The sequence below is a fragment of the Oncorhynchus keta genome, chromosome 33, assembly GCF_023373465.1.
Source record: "Oncorhynchus keta strain PuntledgeMale-10-30-2019 chromosome 33, Oket_V2, whole genome shotgun sequence".
Classification (NCBI taxonomy): Eukaryota; Metazoa; Chordata; class Actinopteri; order Salmoniformes; family Salmonidae; genus Oncorhynchus; species Oncorhynchus keta.
The window spans coordinates 3769783-3795189 of record NC_068453.1 but is presented as its reverse complement, the minus strand read 5'-3'; the positions used below and the strand labels follow the sequence as shown (position 1 = coordinate 3795189).

At 42.9% G+C, this 25407-nt stretch overlaps 2 protein-coding genes across 2 annotated transcripts in view; both read left to right on the top strand.

Moving 5' to 3' along the window:
* The window catches only part of LOC127914580 (septin-4-like), an 11768-nt gene extending 6860 nt beyond the window's left edge, over positions 1-4908 (top strand). The window contains exons 2-3 of the mRNA XM_052491717.1: positions 644-883; positions 4666-4908. Of these exons, the coding sequence (XP_052347677.1) occupies positions 668-883; positions 4666-4797 (348 nt within the window). The 5' untranslated portion in view covers positions 644-667 and the 3' untranslated portion in view covers positions 4798-4908. The remainder of the gene's footprint in view (positions 1-643; positions 884-4665) is intronic.
* LOC118366058 (septin-5-like) lies at positions 4811-25407 on the top strand. Its single transcript, XM_052491602.1, has 11 exons — positions 4811-4818; positions 4880-5034; positions 5233-5356; positions 5539-5673; positions 5752-5869; positions 6119-6220; positions 17859-17955; positions 18085-18230; positions 23707-23770; positions 23899-24027; positions 25027-25407. The coding sequence occupies exons 1-11, from the start codon at positions 4811-4813 to the stop codon at positions 25080-25082; spliced, it is 1134 nt and encodes a 377-aa protein (XP_052347562.1). The 3' UTR covers positions 25083-25407.

Sequence of the window (25407 nt, the reverse complement as noted above, 5' to 3'; positions counted from 1 at the left end):
ATTGCCACATTAATACCTCAAATATTTTTCATTGTGCTCCTACATCTTTTTACTTAGAGCACATTTGCTCCTTGTAAAAAATGTCACTGTAGAGCCCTGCATAATCAATAGAAATTTAACTTATTGCTGTCTGTCAGATACTCACATTTATTGGCTGCAATTTAGGTATTTTGATGTTATGTTCAGCAGGTGTAGACTAGCCTATAATATAACAGTACGATTCTGCCCTTTGGTGTTGAAATTGTGCTGACATCATCCTGGTCCCCTCTCTCTTTATGATCCTGAATGTGTGTGTGTGTCTCTCTCTCTCTCTCTCCTCTGCCACCATACCTGCACTGCCTTCAGATGGAGAGGTATGTAGGATGCACAGAAAGCAGTTAAAACAGTATCTCCAAAAATAGTGTTGCTATCACTGTGCCATGCCAATGACGATGAAGTGTCATCAGATTGTTTTCTCCATATGTAAGCTACTGTAAACCCTACACTCAGACATACAGTAGCACAAAGCACACCTTTTTAATAAGGAATCTATCCCCCTCCCTCTCCTCTCCCCCTCTCTACTTCTCCTTCCTCTACAACCCTCCCTCCCTCTCCTCTCACATTCGTTCTCATCTCCCTCCTCTCTGTCCTCTGTTCTGTCTAGTTCTCCAGCCTGGCTAAAGATGAAATGGGGAACTTAAATCTGGAGAGTTTCATCAGGGAGTTTCCCCAGAACAGATACAACTGTTCCTCTCATCAGGGCACAGGATTGATCTCAGGAAACTTCTGTTACTCCTCCCCTCTCCCAGAACACCACTACCTGGCCACACCCACCAGCTGGACCTCTGACCGCCCCCCACGACCCAAGAGCCCCTGGGGCTGCCTAGACCCCTACACCTCTGAGGTAATTTAGCTACGGCCTAAAGCCAAATTTATTCCTTAAGGAAGTAAACACAGAAAGACCCACAGACATTATTTTATCCAATACTACCATGCATATGCATATCCTAGCTTCTGGGCAGGCAGTTTACTCTGGGCACGTTTGTCATCAAAACTCCAAAATACTGCCCCCTACCCAAGAAAGGTTAAGCAAAATTCCCCAAATTCCCAGGCTTAACTTCCATGGAAAATTTCCATGAAATTTCCCAACCCTTTGCAACCCTATACACAGGGAGAGAACAGTGGTATTAAGAGCCCACATTGGCTCCTGTGCTGAGTTGTTAATGGAGTTAGATTTTGCTGTTGAAAATCCAAAACATAGATTTCAAGTGTCAAAGGTGAAACGTGATATATGGTCTGAAAATAGGCAGCTTTCAGGGCTTCCTCATGATGCCATCAGAACTATTTACAACGCCTCTTTTGATTGAGCTACATATTATAAACTCAGCAAAAAAAGAAACGTCCTCTCACTGTCAACTGCGTTTAGTTTCAGCAAACTTACAAACATGTGTAAATATTTGTATGAACATACGATTCAACAACTGAGACATAAACTGAACAAGTTCCACAGACATGTGACTAACAGAAATTGAATAATGTGTCCCTGAACAAAGGGGGGTCAAAATCAAAAGTAACAGAGAGTATCTGTTGTGGCCACCAGCTGCATTAAGTACTGCAGTCCATCTCCTCCTCATGGACTGCACCAGATTTGCCAGTTCTTGCTGTGAGATGTTACACCACTCTTATACCAAGGCACCTGCAAGTTCCCGGACATTTCTGTGGGAAATGGCCCTAGCCCCCACCCTCCGATCCAACAGGTCCCAGACTTGCTCAATGGGATTGAGATCCGGGCTCTTTGCTGGCCATGGCAGAACACTGGCATTCCTGTCTTACAGGAAATCACGCACAAACGAGCAGTATGGCTGGTGGCATTGTCATGCTGGAGGGTCATGTCAGGATGAGCCTGCAGAAAGGGTACCACATGAGGGAGGAGGATGTCTTCCCTGGAATGCACAGTTTTGAGATTGCCTGCAATGACAACAAGCTCAGTCTAATGATGCTGTGACACACTCCCCCAGACCATGACGGACCCTCTACCTCCAAATCGATCCCGCTTCAGAGTCCAGACCTCGGTGTAATGCTCATTCCTTCGACGATAAATGCGAAATCGACCATCACCCATGGTGAGACAAAGCTGCGACTCGTCAGTGAAGAGCACTTTTTGCCAGTCCTGTTTGGTCCAGCGACTGTGGGTTTGTGCCCATAGGCGACGTTGGTTGTTGCCTGTGATGTCTGGTGAGGACCTGCCTTACAACAGGCCTACAAGCCCTCAGTCCAGCCTCTCTCAGCCTATTGCGGACAGTCTGAGTACTGATTGAGGGATTGTGCATTCCTGGTGTAACTCGGGTAGTTGTTATTGCCGTCCTGTTCCTGTCCCGCAGGTGTGATGTTCAGATGTACCGATCCTGTGCAGGTGTTACACGTGGTCTGTCCTTGCAAGGACGATCAGCTGTCTGTCCTATCTCCCTGTAACACTGTTTTAGGCGTCTCGCAGTATGGACATTGCAATTTACTGCCCTGGCCACATCTGCAGTCCTCATGCCTCCTTGCAGCATGCCTATTGCACATTCACCCAGATGAGCAGGGACCCTGGGCATCTTTCTTTTGTTTTCCAGAGTCAGTAGAAAGGCCTCTTTAGTGTCCTAAGTTTTCATAACTGTGACCTTAACCTCTTTAGTACCAGTGGGACGGTAGCGTCCCACCTCGACAACAGCCAGTGAAATTGCAGGGCGCCAAATTCAAAACAGAAATCCCATAATTAAAATTCCTCAAACATACAAGTATTATACACCATTTTAAAGATATGTTTCTTGTAAATTCAACCACAGTGTCCAATTTCAAAAAGGCTTTACTGCGAAAGCACACCATGCGATTATGTTAGGTCAGCGCCTAGTCACAGAAAACCATACAGCCATTTTCCAGCCAAGGAGATGGCTCACAATGTCAGAAATAGCGATTAAATTAATCACTTACCTTTGATCTTCATCAGATGGCACTCTCAGGACTCCATATTAGACAAATGTGTGTTTTGTTTGATAAAGTTCATCTTTATGTCCAAAAACATCATTTGAAATTGGTGCGTTATGTTCAGAAATGCATTGTCTCCAACAAACATCTGGTGAAAGGGCAGAGAGCCACATCAAATGACAGAAATACTCATTATAAATGTTGATGAAAATACTGTTATACTGTTATATACTTCTCCTTAATGCAACCGCTGTGTTAGATTTCAAAAAAACTTTATGGAAAAAGCAAACCATGCAATAATCTGAGAACAGCTTTCAGACAACAAAGCAGCCAAAAAGATATCCGCCATATTGGGCAGTCAACATTAGTCATAAATAGCATTATAAATATTCACTTATCTTTGATGATCTTCATCAGAATGCACACCCAGGAATCGCAGTTCCACAATAAATGTTTGTTTTGTTCGATAATGTCCATCATTTATGTCCAAATAGCTTCTTTTGTTAGGGCGTTTGGTTTGCAACCGCTGTGTCGTATTTCAAAAAGGCGTTACGGCAAAAGCACACCATGCGATTATGTTAGGTCAGCGCCTAGCCACAGAGAACCATACAGCCATTTTCCAACCAAGGAGAGGTGTCACAAAAGTCAGAAATAGCGTTAAAATGAATCACTTACCTTTTGATGATCCTCATCTGATGGCACTCCCAGGTCTCCATATTAGACAATAAATGTTAGTTTTGTTCGATAAAGTTCATCTTTATGTCCAAATACCTCCTTTCTGTTCGCGCGTTCAGCCCAGTAATCCAAATTCATGAGGCGCGGGCACTAAGTCCAGACGAAAAGTCAAAAAAGTTCCATTACAGTTTGTAGAAACATGTCAAACGATGTATAGAATCAATCTTTAGGATGTTTTTATCAAATAATATTCCAACCGGACAATTCCTTTGTCATTAGAAATGAAAGGGAACGGAGCTCGTGCTCACGACTCTGCGCGTGACTAAACTAAAGGCTTTCAGCCAGACCCCTGGTTGAAGCAGCTCTTATTCGCTCCCCTTTCACAATAGAAGCCTGAAACAACGTTCTAAAGACCATTGACATCTAGTTGACATCTAGTGGAAGCCTTAGGAAGTGCAATCTGACCCCATTTACACTGTATATTGGATAGTCAATCAGTTGAAAAACTACAAACCTCAGATTTCCCACTTCCTGGTTGGATTTGTCTCTGATTTGTCTTTGAGTATAACAGAACTCATATGGCAGGCTTTCGCCTCAAAGACATCATTCAAACAGTTTTAGAAACTTCAGAGTATTTTATATACAAATATACTGATAATATGCATATCCTAGCCTATGGGCCTGAGTAGCGGGCAGTTTACTCTGGGCACGCTTTTCATCCGGACGTGAAAATACTGCCCCTTACCCCAAAGAAGTTAATTGCCTACAGTCTGTAAGCTGTTAGTGTCTTAACGACCGTTCCATAGGTGCTTGTTCATTAACAGTGTTAAAACCCTTTACAATGAAGATCTGTGAAGTTATTTTGATTTCTACGAATTATCTTTGAAAGACGGGGTCCTGAAAAAGGGACGTTTTCTTTGTTTGCTGAGTTTATTTTATGTAAGCAGTGAGTACAGTATATTCTCTTTTATGCAAGTAGTGAGTTACAGTATAATCTGTTTGTCTTTGCTTTATGTTGGTTTGTCATGTGGTCAACCCCTGCAGGACCAGGACAGGGAGTATGTAGGCTTTGCTACTCTGCCCAACCAGGTACACAGGAAGTCAGTAAAGAAGGGATTTGAGTTCACTCTGATGGTGGTAGGTGAGGACAGGGGAAGAGCTGTCAGGGAGTTGTAGTTTGTTCACTTTCATGACAAAGTTTCCACTGCTAAATTAGAAGTATTTAGCAGGGATATGACCAGGGTCTGAGGCTAAGCAGGATCTCTTTGCGCTCTATCTCCCTCATTCTCTTCATCATTCTCTCTCCCCCTCCCTCTCTTTCTCTAGGGGAGTCTGGTCTGGGTAAATCTACACTAGTCAACAGTCTGTTCCTTACAGACCTCTACAAGGACAGGAAGGTGCTGAATGCAGAGGGTGAGAGTGATTTCTCAATGAGTCTATTACTGTTGATATTGTACTTCTGCAACATCAAGTTGTATCCTGTGGAGTGGTTTTTCTCTACTGTACCTACCCAACCCTGATCTACAAGATTTATTTTATACAACCTCTGATCTTCTGTGTACGCATGTGTGTGTTTTTGTTTGTGTGTGTGTGCATCTGTGTGTTGTCCAGAGAGGCTGGCTCAGACTGTGGGCATCACTAAGAACACAGTGTGCATCGAGGAGAAGGGAGTGAAGCTCAAACTCAACATAGTGGACACACAAGGCTATGGAGATACCATCAATAATACAGACAGGTATATAGTTATTCACCGGTACATGTAGGTTCATAAAGACGCTAAATAGTAATAAGCTCAGCCTAGTCTCAAAATGACATGGTGTGCTCATGAAAAAGTCCTCCCCAGAGCCATTGTGAGTGTGTGTGTCATGGGAGCTGTGCTTACACACACTTCTGTCCTGTGTGCGTGTGCTGCTGTAGCTATAAGTGTGTTTCAGACTACATTGACCATCAGTTTGAGCAGTACCGCAGGGATGAAATCGGCCTGAACAGAAAGAACATCCAGGATAACAGAGTCCACTGCTGCCTCTACTTCATCTCTCCCTTCGGACATGGGTACCAGACTACACACACACTCATACTACACACTCACCCTATGCAAACGTTACACACTGTGTGTCTGTGTGTCGTCAGTCTGCGGCCATTGGATGTAGAGTGTATGAGGGCTCTGCAGGACAAGGTCAACATCATCCCTGTTGTGGCCAAATCTGATGGTCTCACTTATGATGAGGTTAAGAAGAAGAAGAGCAGGGTAAATAAGATAGTTTTCCAGACTCTAGTTAGAGTGACATGTCTCAAGCTATCACCTTTCCCACCAGTTGTTTATTTCACCGTGCAGATATTTTATAACTCCCCCTCACTCCCCCTCTCTCTCGCTCCCCCTTTCTTGCCTTCTATATCTCCCCTTCCCCCTATCCCGCTCCCCTATCCCTTGTATTCTCCCTCCCTTTTTCTCTACTTCACTCTCCCCCTCCCTCCCCCATCTCCCTCCCCTATACAGATCCTAAGTGAGATAGATAAGTACAGGTTAAAGATCTACCAGTTCCCAGACTGCGACTCTGATGAGGATGAGGAGTTCAGGAGGCAGGACATGGAGCTCAAGGTGAAAACGGACAGACGGATGATGATGACAATAATAACAGCTTTGTCAGCAAACTGTTGGTTAAAACCATTTGAATTCAATCACTTTTTGACAGCACACCCTTTGATTTGAACAAAACCTTTCATACATATTTGCCCATTGTAGAAGTGCTCAGAAAGGGACTTTTTGGACCTGTATGCCAAAACATTCAAGAGATAAAGGTGCTCAAAGTTGACCTATTTAGTATCCCCCACCGTACAATGAGACATCCATGTCTTCATTACTGGAAAATATAAATGGTTGAGATTTATATAATTTAAAAGCCTATAAACAGGGTTGTCAAACTGTTTATTTTCTTAAATATATATATATTTTTTTACTTTTAACATCAATTATCAAAAAAAATCTAATCTCTGATTTCTTTCAAATTAAAATATCAAATTTTATTGGTTGCATACACATATTTAGCAATGGTATTGCGGGTGTTGTGAAATGCTTGTGTCCCTAGCTCCAACACTGCAGTAATATCTAACAATACACCCATCTAAAAAGTAAAATAATGTAATTAAGAAATATTAGGACAAGCAATGTCAGAGTTGTGTGTGTGTATATATATTGTTAGGTTCTGAACAAATAGAGTAAAATCTCAGACGTCTAGAAAAAGCTAAAATTGTGTTAATTCAACCCACTGGGTGCTTCTGCTGCGAACACAACATACAAGTCACAAAATAACATATTTATACCGTCTGACTAGGCAGTCACCTCCTTTACAATTCTCAGTCTGTTCCTCTAACTGGTATTGTCATGGCCTGTCTAAATCTAGGCGTGGAAGTGTGTGCATATGGGATAGGACTGTAGTCAGATGGTCTTCAGGGTGGACCCCCATGGCCCCCCTCCCAGCAGTGTCTTCTCTCTTTAACTGTTGACTTATCTTGAGTTGAGTTCCACATCCCTCATTGTCCTAGTTCCACAGCAGCTTGCCTGCCTTGTCAGGAACTGAAACCAGACTGCTACCTTTTGGTCCTTCCTTTAGAAATATTAATATTCAGCAATAACATGTTTGAACAGAATATGAACTTTCTGCACTTCCCCTTGTCTCACTCAGTAACTTTCTATACACAAAGTTCTTATTCACCCTTCATTGACCTCCAACATATACAGTACCAGTCAAAAGTTTTGACACACCTACTCATTCAAGGGTTTTTATTTTTATTATTTTCTACATTTGTAGAATAATAGTGAATACCATCAACTATGAAATAACACATATGGAATCATGTAGTAAAAAGTGTTTAACAAAACCAAAATATATTTGAGATTCTTCAAAGTTGCCACCCTTTGCCTTGATGATAGCTTCGCACACTCTTGGCATTCTCTCAAACAGCTTCATGAGGTTGTCACCTGGAATGCATTTCAATTAGCACGTGTGCCATGTTAATTTGTGGAATCTCTTTCCTCAATGTGTTTGAGCCAATCAGTTGTGTTGTGACAAGGTAGGGGTGGTATACAGAAGATAGCCAGCCCTATTTGGTAAAAGACCAAGTCAATTTTATTGCCTGAACAGCTCAAATTAGCAAAGATTACTTTAAGACATGAAGGTCAGTCAGAACTTTGAACGTTTCTTCAAGTGCAGTCGCAAAAACCATAATGAGCTATGACGAAACTGCCGCTCATGAGGACAGCCACAGGAAATGACCCTGCTGCAGAGGATAAGTTCATTAGAAATACCAGCCTTGGAAATTGCAGCCCAAATAAATGCTTGGAAACATCAACATCAACTGTTCAGAGGAGACTACGTGAATCAGGCCTTCATGGTCGAATTGCTGCAAAGAAACCACTACTAAAGGACACCAATAAGAAGAAGAGACTTGCTTGGGCCAAGAAACACGAGCAATGGACATTAGACCGGTGGAAATCTGTCCTTTGGTTTGATGGTTCCAACCGCGGTGTCTTTGTGAGACGCAGAGTAGGTGAACGGATGATCTCTACATGTGTGGTTCCCACCGTAAAGCATGGAGGAGGAATTGTGATGGTGTGGGGGTGCTTTCCTGGTGACACTGTCAGTGACTTATTTAGAATTGAAGGCACACTTAATTAACCAGCATGGTTACCACAGCATTCTGCAGTGATACACCATCCCATCTGGTTTGGGCTTAATGTGACTATCATTTGTTTTTCAACATGACAATGACCTAACACACCTCCAGGCTTTGTAAGGACTATTTGACCAAGAAGGAGAGTGATGGAGTGCTGCATCAGATGACCTGGCCTCCACAATCCCCCGACCTCAACCCAATTGAGATGGTTAGGGATGAGTTGGACCGCAGAGTGAAGGAAAAGCAGCCAACAAGTGCTCAGCATATGTGGGAACTCCTTCAAGACTTTTGGAAAAGCATTCCAGGTTAAGCTAGTTGAGAGAAGGCCAAAACTGTGCAAAACTGTCAAGGCAAAGAAGAATATATTTTGATTTAACATGTTTTTTGGTTACTACTAGGGATGCACGATAAATCGGTGAACATATCGATATTAGCTAAAAATGACAACATCGGTATCGTCCCGACGTCTAGTTTAACGGCGATATGCAAAACCAATGTCGAAGCTGACATGCATACCTATATAATTACATGACGTAATGAAGTCACTTAAAGTTTTGCGCTACACAAGCAACACTGCATTCCTAACCTAGCCCACAATATCTGCTGTGTGGAACGAGCAGTCAACAAGTCGAACAGTCATTTGAAAGAGTAAGAACATTTCAGCAAAGGCGAAATACATTAACGCCAAGATAATGGAATTTTTTGCCCTTGACAATCAACCGTTCTCTGTCGTGGGTGATGTTGGCTTTAGCGACTGGTCGAGCACCAGTACACACTACCAAGTGAGCTATTTTTCAGATGTTGCCCTACCGGAGTTGCACAGTAATAGTGTCACTGCTATTAGCTTCACGACATACTATGGAATGCCGTTTGGGTCTTTTCGTGTCAAAAAAGATACACGTCAAATAACACAGTTCTATTATAGAATGTGTGTTCAGAATTTGCACATGCAAGCCAAGCGCCACCACTACTATCAGTAGCACTGTCAAAGCTGTACAAAAAGGTCTGCAAACACCGGCCACAAACAATGTGTTTACAATAAAGCCTTATTTGTTCGATCGCAGCTTCTAGCGAGCTAGCTAGCTTTAGCTTGGTACCTAGCAAGCACCAACTCAACCAGCCTGAAAACCATGACCAGTAGGAACTGCAGTCATTTTCATTATTCTTGGCAATGATTTAGGAATCCTTGTGAGGTAAGTATTAGCTAGGTAGCCAGTTGTTGTTCGCCTATTGAAATTGAACTTCAGTTAATGAAAATAAATAGCTAGCCAGCTACTAAACCCTTTTGCCCAAAAGCTAATGTTATAAGCAGCCAGCTAGCTTCATCTGGCTAGTGAGGCTCGACCGAACTGGGTTATGTGTTGTGAAGGATTAGGGCACAATAGTGTAATTTGCGGTTTGCCTTCAAAATAAAAGTATCTCTTAGACAGTGATGCAGAAGGTTACAATTGGTGGAATCATGCCGTATTTAGACTAGATAATGTTAAACAAGGTTGAAATGTGAAGCAATGAAATGGGGTATCAGTCTACTCGCTGACACCCGCAGAACACAACTGTGAAGAGTTTACGCAAATATTGCCGTTGTAGCTCTTATCTCGTGACTGTGAAATCACCTCCTTTGTCAGGCTATTGTGTGTGTGTGTTGACATTCATATTGCACTGTACAGCTTTACCTAAGGATTGGGGATCAGTGAAATGGGGTATCAGTTTATCAATACCCAAGCAATTATTATTTATTTTTTCTCCCAACATCCTCAGAGTTATCAGACTCAAACATCCACGCAGTATTGTTTTTCCTTGGGAATAGTGTTCAATACACATAGTGCCTTGCAAAAGTATTCATCCCCCTTGGTGTTTTTCCTATTTTGTTGCATTACAACCTGTAATTTAAATTGATATTTATTTGGATTTCATGTAATAGACATACACAAAATATTCAAAATTGGTGAAGTGAAATGAAAAAAATAAACTGAAAAGTGGTGCGTGCATATGTATTCACCCCCTTTGCTATTAAGCCCTATTTAACCAATTACCATCAGAAGTCACATAATAAGTTAAAGGCCACCTGTGTGCAATCTGTGTCACATGATCTCAGTGTATATATACACCTGTTCTGAAGGCCTCAGAGTCTGTGACACCACCAAGCAAGGGGCACCACCAAGCAAGCAGCACCATGAAGACCAACGAGCTCTCCAAACAGGTCAGGGACAAAGTTGTGGAGAAGTACAGATCAGGGTTGTGTTATAAAAAAATATCAAACTTTGAACATCCCACATAGCACCATTAAATCCACTATAAAAAAAATGGAAAGCATATGGCACCACAACAAACCGGCCAAGAGAGGGCCGCCCACCAAAACTCACGGACCAGGCAAGGAGGGCATTAATCAGAGAGGCAACAAAGATAACCCTGAATTAGCTGCAAAGCTCTACAGCGGAGATTGGAGTATCTGTCCATAGGACCACTTTAAGCTGTACTCTCCACAGAACTGGGCTTTACGGAAGAGTGGCCATAAAAAAGCCATTGCTTAAAGACAAAAATAAGCAAACACGTTGGGTGTTTGCCAACAGGCATGTGGGAGACTCCCCAAACATGGAAGAAAGTACTCCAGTCAGATGAGACTAAAATTGAGCTTTTTGGCCATCAAGGAAAACGCTATGTCTGGCACAAACCCAACACCTCTCATCACCCCTAGAACAACATCCCCACAGTGAAGCATGGGGGTGGCAGTATCATGCTGCGGGGATGTTTTTCACCGGCAGGGACTGGAAACTGGTCAATTGAAGGAATGATGGATGGCGCTAAATACAGGGAAATTCTTGAGGGACATCTGTTTGTCTTCCAGAGGTTTGAGACTGGGACGGAGGTTCACCTTCCAGCAGGACAATGACCCTTAGCATACTGCTAAAGCAACACTTGAGTGGTTTAAGGGGAAACATTTAAATGTCTTGGAATGGCCTAGTCAAAGCCCAGACCTCAATCCAATTGAGAATCTGTGGTATGACTTAAAGATTTCTGTACACCAGCGGAACCCATCTAACTTAAATGAGCTGGGGCAGTTTTGCCTTGAAGAATGGGCAAAAATCCCAGTGGCTAGATGTGCCAAGCTTATAGAGACATACCCCAAGAAAGAGACTTGCAGCTGTAATTACTACAAAAGGTGGCTCTCCACAAAGTAATGACTTTGGGGGGGTGAATAGTTATGCACGCTCAAGTTTTCAGTTCAGGAATAGGTTTTGTCGTGCCCTCTTCACAACTGTCTGTGTGTTTGGACCATTCTAGTTCGTTGGCAATGTGGACACCAAGGAACTTGAAGCTCTCAACTGCTCTACTACAGCCCCGTCGATGAGAATGGGGTCTTGCTCACTTCGAGTCAGATGCGAATGTATTTCAATTACATCCAAGCTTTCGGTCAATCGACCTTCATCAGAGCATAACTCCACAAACAAAAGTGGGACAGGTATGGCCACACAGTGAGCCAGAGGTAATTGCAGACACCTGTAGTAATCTAAAGTATCCACAAGGTGTCATTACAGGATAGAACAGAACATGACATGGATTTATAGTAGAACAAAAACACATCGACACTGGCAATGTGGTGTTAGTATAAGGAACACATACTCTCAAAGAGAGCAAAAAAAGGCAAAAGAAAAGAAAGAACATTCAACACTATATACAAAAGTATGTGGACACCTTCAAATATAGAACCAGGAGAAATCTAGAAAATAACTAGATAAAGGTAACCTGTCAAGGAAAAATTGGGCCACTAGGGCCGTCATGAATACAGGACACCCTAATAACAGGGAAGGTGTGTGTAAGATGATGACAATAGGAATTATAACTTGACCCTCGTATAAATATCTTCAAAAGACTTCTCTCTGGCAGAGTTTATTGTCGTCGTCTCATATTGGTGACACTTCCACCTTCTCAATGCCCTTTAAGTGTAGAGAAGACACTACAAAGTGACAAGCAACGGTCGTTTTCATCCTGGTGTCTTTATTTTTAATTTTATTTAACCAGGTAGGCTAGTTGAGAACAAGTTCTCATTTACAACTGCGACCTGGCCAAGATAAAGCATAGCAGTGTGAATAGACAACACAAAAGAGTTACACATGGAGTAAACAATAACAAGTCAATAACACAGTAGAAAAAAATAGTCTATATACATTGTGTGCAAAAGGCATGAGGAGGTAGGCGAATAATTACAATTTAGCAGATTAACAATGGAGTGATAAATGATCAGATGGTCATGTGCAGGTAGAGATACTGGTGTGCAAAAGAGCAAAAAAGTAAATAAATAAAAACAGTATGGGGATGAGGTAGGTAAATTGGGTGTGCTATTTACCGATGGACTATGTACAGCTGCAGCGATCGGTTAGCTGCTCAGATAGCAGATGTTTAAAGTTGGTGAGGGAGATAAGTCTCCAACTTCAACAATTTTTGCAATTCGTTCCAGTCACAGGCAGCAGAGAACTGGAAGGAAAGGCGGCTAAATGAGGTGTTGGCTTTAGGGATGATCAGTGAGATACACCTGCTGGAGTGCGTGCTACGGGTGGGTGTTGCCATCGTGACCAGTGAACTGGGATAAGGCGGAGCTTTACCTAGCATGGACTTGTAGATGGGTGGGTCTGGCGACGAATATGTTGCGAGGGCCAGCCGACTAGAGCATACAGGTCGCAGTGGTGGGTGGTGTAAGGTGCTTTAGTAACAAAGCGGATGGCACTGTGATAAACTGCATCCAGTTTGCTGAGTAGAGCGTTGGAAGCCATTTTGTAGATGACATCGCCGAAGTCGAGAATCTGTAGTCAGTTTTACTAAGTTTTACTAAGTTTGGCGGCGTGAGTGAAGGAGGCTTTGTTTGCGAAATAGAAAGGCAATTCTAGATTTGATTTTGGATTGGAGATGTTTGATATGAGTCTGGAAGGAGAGTTTACAGTCTAGCCAGACACCTAGGTACTTATAGATGTCCACATATTCTAGGTCGGAACCATCCAGGGTGGTGATGCTAGTCGGGCGTGCGGGTGCAGGCAGCGAACGGTTGAAAAGCATGCATTTGGTTTTACTAGCGTTTAAGAGCAGTTGGAGGCCACGGACGGAGTGTTGTATGGCATTGAAGCTTGTTTGGAGGTTAGATAGCAGTGTCCAAGGAAGGGCCAGAAGTATACAGAATGGTGTCGTCTGCGTAGAGGTGGATCAGCAGCACGAGCAACATCATTGATATTTACAGAGAAAATAGTCGGCCCGAGAATTGAACCCTGTGGCACCCCCATAGACTGCCAGAGGACCGGACAACATGCCCTCCGATTTGACACACTGAACTCTGCAAAGTAGTTGGAGAACCAGGCAATGCAGTCATTAGAAAAACCGAGGCTACTGAGTCTGCCGAAAACAATATGTTGATTGACAGAGTCGAAAGCCTTTGCCAGGTCGATGAAGACTGCTGCACAGTACTGTCTTTTATCAATGGCGGTTATGATATCGTTTAGTACCTTTAGCGTGGCTGAGGTGTACCTGTGACCGGCTCGGAAACTAGATTGCACCGCGGAGAAGGTACGGTGGGATTCGAAATGGTCAGTGATCTGTTTGTTGACTTGGCTTTCGAAGACCTTAGATAGGCAGGGCAGGATGGATATAGGTCTGTAACAGTTTGGGTCCAGGGTGTCTCCCCCTTTGAAGAGGGGGATGACCGCGGCAGCTTTCCAGTCCTTGGGGATCTCAGACGATATGAAAGAGAGGCTGAACAGGCTGGTAATAGGGGTTGCGACAATGGCGGCGGATAGTTTCAGAAATAGAGGGTCCAGATTGTCAAGACCAGCTGATTTGTACGGATCCAGGTTTTGCAGCTCTTTCAGAACATCTGCTATCTGGATTTGGGTTAAGGAGAAGCTGGGGAGGCTTGAGCGAGTAGCTGCGGGGGGCATGGCCAGCCGTTGAGAAATGCTTGTTGAAGTTTTCGATTATCATGGATTTATCGGTGGTGACCGTGTTACCTAGCCTCAGTGCAGTGGGCAGCTGGGAGGAGAATTTCTGCTTGAAAAAGCTTTGCTTTCCTGACTGACTGCGTGTATTGGTTCCTGACTTCCCTGAACAGTTGCATATCGCGGGGACTATTCGATGCTATTGCAGTCCACCACAGAATGTTTTTGTACTGGTCGAGGGCAGTCAGGTCTGGAGTGAACCAGGGGCTATATCTGTTCTTAGTTCTGAAGTTTTTGAACGGAGCATGCTTATCTAAAATGGTGAGGACGTTACTTTTAAAGAATGACCAGGCATCCTCAACTGACGGGATGAGGTCAATATCCTTCTAGGATACCCGGGCCAGGTTGATTAGAAAGGCCTGCTCGCAGAAGTGTTTTAGGGAGCGTTTGACAGTGATTAGGGGTGTTCGTTTGACTGCGGACCCGTTGCGGATACAGGCAATGAGGCAGTGATCGCTGAGATCCTGATTGAAGACCATGGAGGTGTATTTGGAGGGCCAGTTGGTCAGGATAACGTCTATGAGGGTGCCCTTGCTTACAGATTTAGGGTTGTACCTGGTGGGTTCCTTGATGATTTGTATGAGATTGAGGGCATCTAGCTTAGATTGTAGGACTGCCGGGGTGTTAAGCATATCCCAGTTTAGGTCACCTAACAGAACAAACTCTGAAGCTAGATGGGGGGTTAGTAGCGTCTGCTCCGACGGAGCCCGGATGAAGGCACAGCGGATGGAGTATTTGTCGGCAGACCAGTCGTGGTGGTGCGGCGGGGCGCCGTGTCGACAGAATCTAAGCCAGATGTCGAAAGAGGTATTGTGGAATTTTGTTTGCTAGCCGGGAGATGTGCCTGGCTCACGGCTAACTGGTGCTAGCTTCGTGGCAGTGGTGTTAGCCACTATATCCAATCGGTAGCAGCGGGGATCCGGTGCCAAGGTCCATAGTTTACTGCAAGGATCCGGTGAAGTTTTGGGCTCTAGCCGTGTATGAGTGGGGTTCGGGTGAACAGCTGAGTAGAGCTAGCTAGCTGTGAGCTAGCCAGCTGTGAGCTAGCTAGCTAGCTGTGAAGATCAGAAGTAGTGGTCGAGGGATTACTGCAGGAATCCGGCGTTGTTGTGGAGAGACAGTCCGATATTGGTAGACAGGCGAGTATTATCCAGGCTAAAAACAGGGCTGGTATCTGTGCAGAAGGTAAAAGCCGCTAGCATTGGCTAACAATGACTAAATAGCTTGTAACTAATTAGCTGGTTAGCTTCTGGAAATTCTTGAATGTGTTCTAAAATGGAAAATAATAGTGATTCCGTATCACATTGGGTGAGGCAGGTTACCGGAAGGTATAATCGAATTAAAAAAATCGAAAAGATTGAAAAAAAAATATATATATATATATATAAGTACACGAGAGGACAAAACAAACACGTCTTCACTGCTACGCCATCTTGGATTTCTATAAAGCACACGTTTTATAGAATTCTTATGTTCACTTATTCTCTATTTCAAGCTTCTGGATGTCTTGCCCATGTACATTCTATCACAAACAGCGTAGGATGTAAATCACAAAATTTATGGCCTTTATCGCCAGCTTTTTCCAGACCTAGGGTGTCGGAACGCTGAGGTGTTGTATTGGTGTTGCACTGAGCTCAATTGCCACAGGGGTAGTTTCCGTCTCAGGCGAGTAAGGAGGGTTTGTTTAGAACCCGTGTTGAGGCTGGCAAGGACTAGTCAACTGTTAAAATTGGGTTCCCGTTTGTAGATGAATAAGGGGGATCCTTGAATTCCTGAATTCCAGTGCTGGGTCTGAGGTGAGCATATGTCAGTGAATGTAAAAATGCAAGTAACAAACAACTCAGAAGTTTAAACTTTTTTTTGTTTATCTTGGCGAGGTTTAGAAAGCACAATTTGGTATGCCTCTTCCAAACAGAGTGGAGTGGAGTAACCCCTGTCCAGAAAACATTGTTTCATGTTGACAGCTTCATCAATATAGTCCTCTGTTGAATGACACACGTTTGAGCCTATAGAACTGTCTCTTGGGCACTACGATGAGTGCTACTTGCTAGGAGAAATGTGTTTGTCAGTCTCTTTCTGATATAGAGTGGTGAAAACAAAGGTTAGAGTAGTTGAGCTTGTGAACTAGAGAAGCCAGTTCACAGAAGAATTCACTAGGTGGTGACATTTCTCCGTGACGGTCCTGTTGGTAATATCCCAGTGCATCTAGGCCTTTTTCATGAGAGATTCATGGTGAGGATATCTAGATCAAATATAGCCAATAAGTTGCCAGAGAGATTAGACAGTTCAGATATTTTGTTAATCACATCTGTAAAATCTTTGACGAATGCTGGGAGTTTTTGCACAATAGGCTTAATGAAGGAATCAACAAAGTTGGAGAGTGGCTCCAGAAGTGAGTCAGTACTGGCAATTTTGGGTCTGCCCTTAGGTTTGAATAAGCTCTTATGGATCTTAGGTAGCATATAGAAAACAGGTATGACAAGGATTTTGCAATGAAGGTAGTCAAATTCATGTTTAGAGATCCAGTTCTGATCGACAGCAAATGTCAGATAGTTGGTTATCTTTGTCCGATGCAGGGTCAGTTCTGAATTTCCTATAGAAATGTTCATCAGGATGGTGATAATCTTCTGCCTTATAGTGTGAATGACTAGCCCCTCCCTAATTGGCAGGTTTAATGACAATCCAAGTTCCTGAATAGCTAGTCTTTCCTCTCGGCTCACATTCTTTGGGGAATAAGTCAGTATGGAATGAAAAATGTAAAACATTCTGTTCCACAATTCTACAGGTGTGAATGGAAGGATTTGATACTTGCAGCATAAATAAAATATTGGGTTTGTACACAGAGATATTGGCCCTTTGTGCATCATTGGAGTCATTAGACTTGCCAAACATATGCCTAAGTTAAATTTTTCAAAAAAAGTGTGGGGACAAAAGGGAGGCCTTTGCTTAAAGCAGACGCCTGATGTGTAGTAAGTACCTTATCAGATCAGTTGATTACAGCGTCCTCGCCGGTTGGTAGGTGAGGGGTGTACCAGCTAAATTGCAGTGGTCTGAAGGGACGGGTCCATTCTGTGACTTATTTCTATGCTTGAAATGACATCCACGCTTTATTCAAGAGCATGTTGTCCCAACCGATGGCGGGCACAACACAACAGCTTCAGATGTGAAATAGGGTCTAAGCTACCACATATGCGAATGACAATCTGATTTGACACATTTTTAGATAACATTTTTAAACCTTTAATATAAATTTTCTTTTTTATAATGATATAATAAAATAGTTTGACAACACTGTAAGCTTTTAAATGATGTCAAACTCTTTTCCAGGAATAAGACATTGTCTCGTAAAGTATGCAAAATGGGTGAACTTTGAGGACCTTTATCTCCTAAATGTTTTTGCATTCAGGTCAAAAAAGTCCCTTTCTGACCACCTCTTCCATGGGCAAACATGTAAGGAAAGTTTTGCTTATATCAAAACCGATGCTGTCAATAACAACAAAAAAATCAAATCCGTTCAAATGGATTTACCCTGCTGCTAAATGAGGAAGTGTCTTCTATAAGTTTCTGTGTCTCATTCTCTGTCAGAGGAGTGTTCCGTTTGCAGTGATCGGCAGTAACATGGTGGTGGATGTTAATGGCCGGCGGATCCGCGCCCGTCTCTACCCCTGGGGAGTGGTGGAAGGTGCAGATTAAATACAGACACACACACGAACATGCACACTCACACACTTTGTAAGTGAACTTGAGATAAATGTACTGTCCACTCCATTTAAGTTTATTGCAGTTCACTGTTGTCTTGTTGTGCTGTCAGTGGAGAACCCATATCACAGTGACTTTGTCCACCTGAGGAACATGTTGGTGAGGACTCATATGCAGGACCTGAAGGACATGACCCATGACACACACTACGAGAGTTACAGAGCACAGTGGCTGTGCAAGAGCCAACACACTGATGTGGTAGGGAGACACACGAAAGAGATTTATCCTTGTGCTTATGATTTTGGTCCATTTTTTTGTTGATTGATGAAATAATATTGATCGTATTATTAATTGAATAGAATAATACTTTATTGCCAATTAATATGTAAAATCTCCAATAACTTCATTCTCTTTTAGGATTATGACTTCTGCCACACAATCTAATCCAGGAGGCCTTTGGTGTTAAACAAAAGATGATACACTGCTTTCACTATTGCTGGAATAAAGTCACAAGCTAAATGTAGTATCGGTTTCCCTTTTTGATACAGTGTGTACAGTATACTGTGTCAGTTTAGTTCATTTTCAATCTTTCTCGTTCTATTGTGCTAGATGACAAGACAAAATGCTTTTGACTTCAGTGAGGAATGCTTTACTTAAGAGAACAAGGAGCATATCAAACACAGTGGGTGCTGACAAGTATTTTTCTCTGCTCATACAGGAGTAATAAAGGCCTAGTTCACTTTTTTTTTTTATACTAACTTTACATGCATTACCAGTCAAAAGTTTTAGAACACCTACTCATTCAAGAGTTTTTCTTTATTTTTACATTCTACATTGTAGAATAATAGTGAAGACATCAAAACTATGAAATAATACATGTAATCATGTCGTAACCAATAGTGTTAAACAAATCAAAAATATTTTATATTTAAGATTCTTCAAAGTAGCCACCCTTTGCCTTGTTGGCATCTTTGCACTCTTGGTATTCTCTCAACCAGCTTCATGAGGTAGTCACCTGGAATGCATTTCAATTAGCAGGTGTGCCTTGTTATGTTAATTTGGGGTATTTCTTTCCTTAATGCGTTTGAGCCAATTGGTTGTGTTGTATGTAGCAAGGTAAGGGTGGTATACAGAAGATAGCCCTATTTGGTAAAAGACCCAAGTCCATATTATGGCAGAACATTACTTTAAGACATTAAAGATCAAGTTAATACGAAATAAGCCGAATGCATGTTATTATGAGAGAGAGCCTTTATTATGCTGAAATGTTAGCATAGGGTACTTGGCCGGCTTGACTTCATCTCATGCACAGCTTGACATTATGGCCAGTTTTATTTTCCCCACAATTTGAGGCATTAGGAGATATTCGTGTCATTGTGCAATATACTGTAGATGGTGTTCTCAGTAGTTTACCTATATTGCAGAGAAATCTGAGTTCTCTAAGGCAGACAGAAAAAACAATCGGACCTCCTTGACATAACGTTATTTCGTCTTGATCAACTGGACGGACATGGGACATTTCATGGATACTAACTAATGCATCTTAAATGTATCAGAACGGGTTTTGTGGTGACCCAAAACAAAGTCAGACATTTACTTCTAGACCCCAATGGACTGCATTTGGGCAGAAGTCTGGGAAGGAGATCAGCTAGCTAGCTACCTTACCTTCACCACTAAGAGGACATAGAGAAACAATTAGCTAGCATGATTATATATTCTCTAGCACAACCAATTAGTTAGCAAGCTTTATCTGAATGATGCACTGAAACTAACTACTCTCGAGGGGATCACTATTGTAGCTAGCTATGGCTATTCTCAAGAACAAGCAAACCCTATCTGAGAAGCGTGTCCGACTGACTGATGGAGCATATTCAATTAACCTTTAATCATAATTTTGATGTTCCCTGATTTACTTTAATGTTAAGATTGGGGGGAGACCAACACGGATTTTAGCTAGCGACCGTTAGCATTGCTAGCTATGTTTTTGACTAGCTGATGGCAAAGTTGTTTCCTACTAAAGATAGCAATGTCATATTTCCTGACCATTTAGACAAAAGTTGTTTGCCTCTATCACGACTTTTGGGCACCACCATGGCGCTGCTGGCAGAGGGCAGTTTAAGAACATTAATTTTGCGTGGCCCGGTGCCCCAGGTGAGCAGAGTTAGCTTGACAGCGGTGCAACCTATGAATAAATCAAATCGATTTTTATTGGTCACGTGCCTAATACACACAAATCTAAGTAAAGGGATTTGGAATAAGAATATGTACATATAAATATATGGATGAGCGGCGTAAGCAAGATGCAATAGATGGTATAGAATACAGTATACACATATGAGATGAGTAATGCAAGATATGTAAACATTATTAAAGTGACTAGTGATCAATTTATTGAAGTGGCCAATGATTTTGAGTCTATGTAGGCAGCAACCTTTGTGTCAGTGATGGCTGTTTACCAGTCTGATGGCCTTGAGATAGAAGCTGTTTTTCAGTCTCTCAGTCCCAGCTTTGATATGCACCTGTACTGACCTCGCCTTCTGGATGGTAGCAGGATGAACAGGCAGTGGCTAGGGTGGTGTAGGTGTCCTGGAGGGCAGGTAGTTTGCCCCGGGTGATGCGTTGGGCAGACTGCACCACCCTCTGGAGAGCCTTGCAGTTGTGGGTGGTGCAGTTGCTGTACCAGGCGGTGATACAGCCCGATAGGATGTTCTCAATTGTGCATCTGTAAAAGTCTGAGGGTTTTGGGTGACAAGCCAAATTTCTTCAGCCTTCTTCACCACACTCTGTATGGGTGGACCATTTCAGTTTGTCTGTGATGTGTACGTGCAACATTTTCATTTCAATATTTTATTTTCTCAATCATTGTCACGTGGTTAATCATAAAAATCTTAAATAAAATGATAAAAATGTCAAAGTTAAAATTGAAAAATGTGAAAGAATCTCCCAGCCTGGCAAGCCACCTTAAGGACATTGAAGAGATGGAGGTTGAGAGTCTGGTCTGGGAACTTGAAGCTTTCCACCTCCACTGCGGTCTCGTCGATGGATAGGGGGGTGCTCCCTCTGCTGTTTCTTGAAGTCCACGATCATCTTCTTTTGTTGACATTGAGTGAGAGGTTGTTTTCCTGACACCACACTCTGAGTGCCCTCACCTCTTCCCTGTAGGTTTTCTCGTTGTTGTTGGTAATCAAGCCCACTACTGCTGTGTCGTCTGCAAACTTGATGATTGAGTTGGAGGCGTGTATGGCCGCGCAGTGGCTGAGCATGCAAACGTGTGGGGCCCCAGTGTTGAGGATCAGCGAAGTTGAGATGTTTCCTACCTTCACCACCTAGGGGTGACCGTCAAAGTCCAGGACCCAAGTGCACAGGGCGTGGTTGAGACCCAGGGCCTCAAGCTTAATGATGAGCTTGGAGGGTACTATGGTGTTGAATGCTGAGCTACAGTCAATGAACAACATTCTTACATTGGTATCCCTTTTGTCCAGATGGGATAGGTCAGTGTGATGGCAATTGCATTGTCTGTGGACCTATTGGGGCGGTATGCAAATTGAAGTGGGTCTAGGGTGGCAGGTGAAGTGGAGGTGATATGATCCTTGACTAGTCTCTCAAAGCACTTCATGATGACAAGTGAGTAATTTACTTCAGTTATCTTTGCCTTTTTGGGTACAGGAACAATGGTGGCCATCTTGAAGCATGTATGGACAGCAGACTGAGATAGGGAGCGATTGAATATGTCCGTAAACACACCAGCCAGCTGGTCTGCGCATGCTCTGAGAATGCTGCTAGGGATGCCGTCTGGGCCGGTAGCCTTGCGAGGGATAACACGTTTAAATGACTTACTCACATCTGCCACGGAGAAGGAGAGGGGTGGCCCGCAGTCCTTGGTTGTCCTTCTGTAGCTCAGTTGGTAGAGCATGGCGCTTGTAACGCCAGGGTAGTGGGTTCGATTCCCGGGACCACCCATACGTAGAATGTATGCACACATGACTTGTAAGTCGCTTTGGATAAAAGCGTCTGCTAAATGGCATTTATTATTATTATTATTATATATTATGGTTGTAGGCCGCGTTGGTGGCACTGTATTATGCTCAAAGCGAGCAAAGAAGGTTTAGTTTGATTGGAAGCAAGACGTCGGTGTTCGTGACGTGGTTGGTTTTCTTTTTATAGTCCGTAATTGCCTGTAGACCCTGCCACATACGTCTCGTCTCTGAGCTGTTGAATTGCGACTCCACTTTGTCCCTATACCGACATTTCGCCTGTTTGATTGCCTTGCGGAGGGAATAAACTACATGGTTTATATTCAGCTATATTCCCAGTCATCTTTCCGTGGTTAAATGCAGTGTTTTGTTCTTTCTGTTTTGCGCGAATGCTGCCATCTATCTGGTTGGAGTAGGTTTTAATAGTTTTAATAATACAACATCTCCAATGCACTTCCTTATAAACTCACTCACCAAATCAGTGTATAAATCAATGTTATTCTCTGAGGCTGCCAGGAACATTTCCCAGTCTGCGTGTTCAAAACAATCATGAAGCATAGATTCCGATTGGTCAGACCAGCGTTGGATAGATCTAGTCACGGGTACTTCCTGTGTTTCGGCCTATATAGAACGGTAGGAGTAAAATGGAGTCGTGGTTGGATTTGCCGAAGGGAGTGCGGGCCTTGTGAGGTGAGGGCCTTGTATGCATCGCGTAAGTTAGAGTAGCAGTGATCCAGTGTATTGCCCGCACGAGTGCAACAATCAATATGCTGATACAATTTAGGTTTCCTTGTTCTCAAATTTGCTTTGTTAAAATCCCCAGCTACAATAAATGCAGCCTAGGGATATATGGTTTCCAGTTTGCGTAGGCTCCAGTGAAGTTCCTTGAGGGCCGCTGTGGTATCGGCTTGAGGAGGGATATGCACGGCTGTGATAATGACTGACGAGAATTATTTTAGGGGATTATGTGCTCAGCATTTGATATGTAAGAAATTCTAGGTCCGGTGAACAAAAGGATTTGAGTTCCTGTATGTTACGATTACACCATGAGTCGTTAATCATGAAGCATACACCCCCGCCCTCCTTCCCAGAGAGATGTTTATTTCTGTCGGCGCGATGCATAAAGAATGGCTGTACCGACTAATTTCGTCTTATCTAGATACTGGACATTGGCGAGTAATATACTCCGAAGCGGTGGGTCGTGTTGCATGCCTTTTGAAGTCTGACCAGGAGGCCGCTCCGTCTACCTCTTCTGCGGCGACGTTGAATTTGGCTCAGCCTCTGGAATCAGATCCAATATCCTTGGGTCGTGATGTTGATAAGATGACGTCGCTCAGATATCCAATAGTTCTTCCCGACTGTATTTAATAACACTTAAGATTTTCTGGGCTAGCAATGTAAGAAATACATTTTTTAAAATTCTGCTTAGTTTCCTAAGGAATAAAAGCGTGGCGACCATCTCTGTCGGTGCCATCAATCCAGACTAATAATTTGTAAAAGATCATAATGAATACTAGTATTATATGGACAGAGTGGACCTGATCCTAGATCAGCACTCCTACTCTAATGGCTAATTCTGTCTCTCCTTCATCCTTTCTGTAACTTCAGATTGACCCCCCTGGTCTATGATTAGTAGATGTGAGTGGACATACAGATCTGGGACTAGCCTAGCAACAGTAGCTCTTAACTATTGGCAAGGATTTATTAGATATCCAATCACCATGAGAGATGCCTTATCCTTTTCAACACTTCTTTTGCAGGAGGCCAGGAAGAACTCCGAAGTAGGAGCCATGTTCATCTCCATGCAACGCTCTACTGACCGAGGTAGACTATGCTTTGAGTAGCAACTGAAACACACTCACATTTGACTTGACCTTATTAGTGGCAGCACTCTACTCACAGGTAGCCCCATCTTCCTTCCCATCCCATTCACCTCCCTTTCTCCACTTTAGGTGCCAAAGTGGTCTCCCATCTACTTCATAGTGGCCTCAGCTGGCTTTGGCTTCCAGGTGGATTAGTTACAATGCTGTTTGCTTCCACCAGCCTCATTTATCAACTAGGGGCTTCACATTCTTCTAGAGGTGCTGATTTTACTTTATAAATTAAATGTTATCATGGTCTGATGACTTACAATAGTGAATGATTATATTCCCTCAGGGGACAGTACCGGGGACTGTTTACAGAAGTTTTTTGGGGAATAAATTATTTTCTATATTATACTGAACAAAAATATAAAACGCAACATGCAACAATTACAAGGATTTGACTGATTCACAGTTCATATATGGAAATCAATCAATTGAAATAATTGAATTAGGCCCTAATTTATGGATTTCACATGACTGAGCAGGTGCGCAGCCATGGGTAGGCCTGGGAGCGAAGCCCACCCACTGGGGAGACAGAATTTGTTTTTTTGCCACAAAAGGGCTTTATTACAGACAAACATACTCCTCCGTTTCATCAGCTGTCCGGGTGGCTGGTCTCAGACGATCCCACAGGTGAAGAAGCCAGATGTGGAGGTGCTGGTGTAGTTACACGTGGTCTGCGGTTGTGAGGCCGGTTGGACATACTGACAAATTCTCTAAAATAACATTAGAGGCGTCTTATGGTAGAGAAATTAACATTCTATTCTCTGACAACAGCTCCGGTGGACATTCATGCAGTCAGCATGCCAATTGCACACTCCCTCAAAATTTGACACATCTGTGGCATTGTGTTGTGTGACAAAACTGCACATTTTAGTGGCCTTTTAATGTCCAACACAAGGTGCATCTGTGTAATGATCATGCTGTTTAATCAGCTTCTTGATATGCCACACCTGTCAGGTGGATGATTTATCTTGGCAAAGGAGAAATGCTCACCTACAGGGATGAAACAAATGTGTGCCTAAAATTTGAGATTAATAAGCTTTTTGTGCATATGGAACATTTCTGGGATATTTTATTTCAGCTCATGAAACATGGGACCAACACTTAACTTGTTGCCTTTATATTTTTGTTCAATATAATAATTTAGACCTCATCTAATCCCGACCTGACAGTGTGCCTTTCAACTAATCTATTTTGTTTTCCAACCCTCAGGAGATTATGAGAAGGGAGTGGGACACCTGACCAATGCCATTGATGTGTGTAGTTAACTTCAGCAGCTCCTCTAGGTGCTCCAGCAGACCACCTGTCTTTTAGATCTGTCCACTATCAGCCAGGTGAGGATGTTCTCCCATGGAAAGTAAGGGATGCTGTGGCAACAAATTGGCCTAAAGTTGCCTGGTTTACCGCTTCCTTTCTCTGAAAAGTCAAATGTACCCCTGAAAATCTTGGCGCATTTAACTGGCAACTATGGACAAGACTGTTTTAAGGCAAGCCATGTTTTCTTGTCATTCAGAATCTGCAATATATTCAGGTAACAAGTTAGGATCTTGCTTATCTCCACTTTGGGTACGCTATTAAAGTTTTGTTCAGCTC

Coding starts and splice junctions, on each gene's coding strand:
- LOC118366058 (XM_052491602.1), top strand. Junction 5,674..5,751: donor ATCTCTCCCTTCGGACATGG/GTACCAGACTAC, acceptor GTGTGTCGTCAG/TCTGCGGCCATTGGATGTAG. Junction 5,870..6,118: donor TTAAGAAGAAGAAGAGCAGG/GTAAATAAGATA, acceptor TCCCCTATACAG/ATCCTAAGTGAGATAGATAA.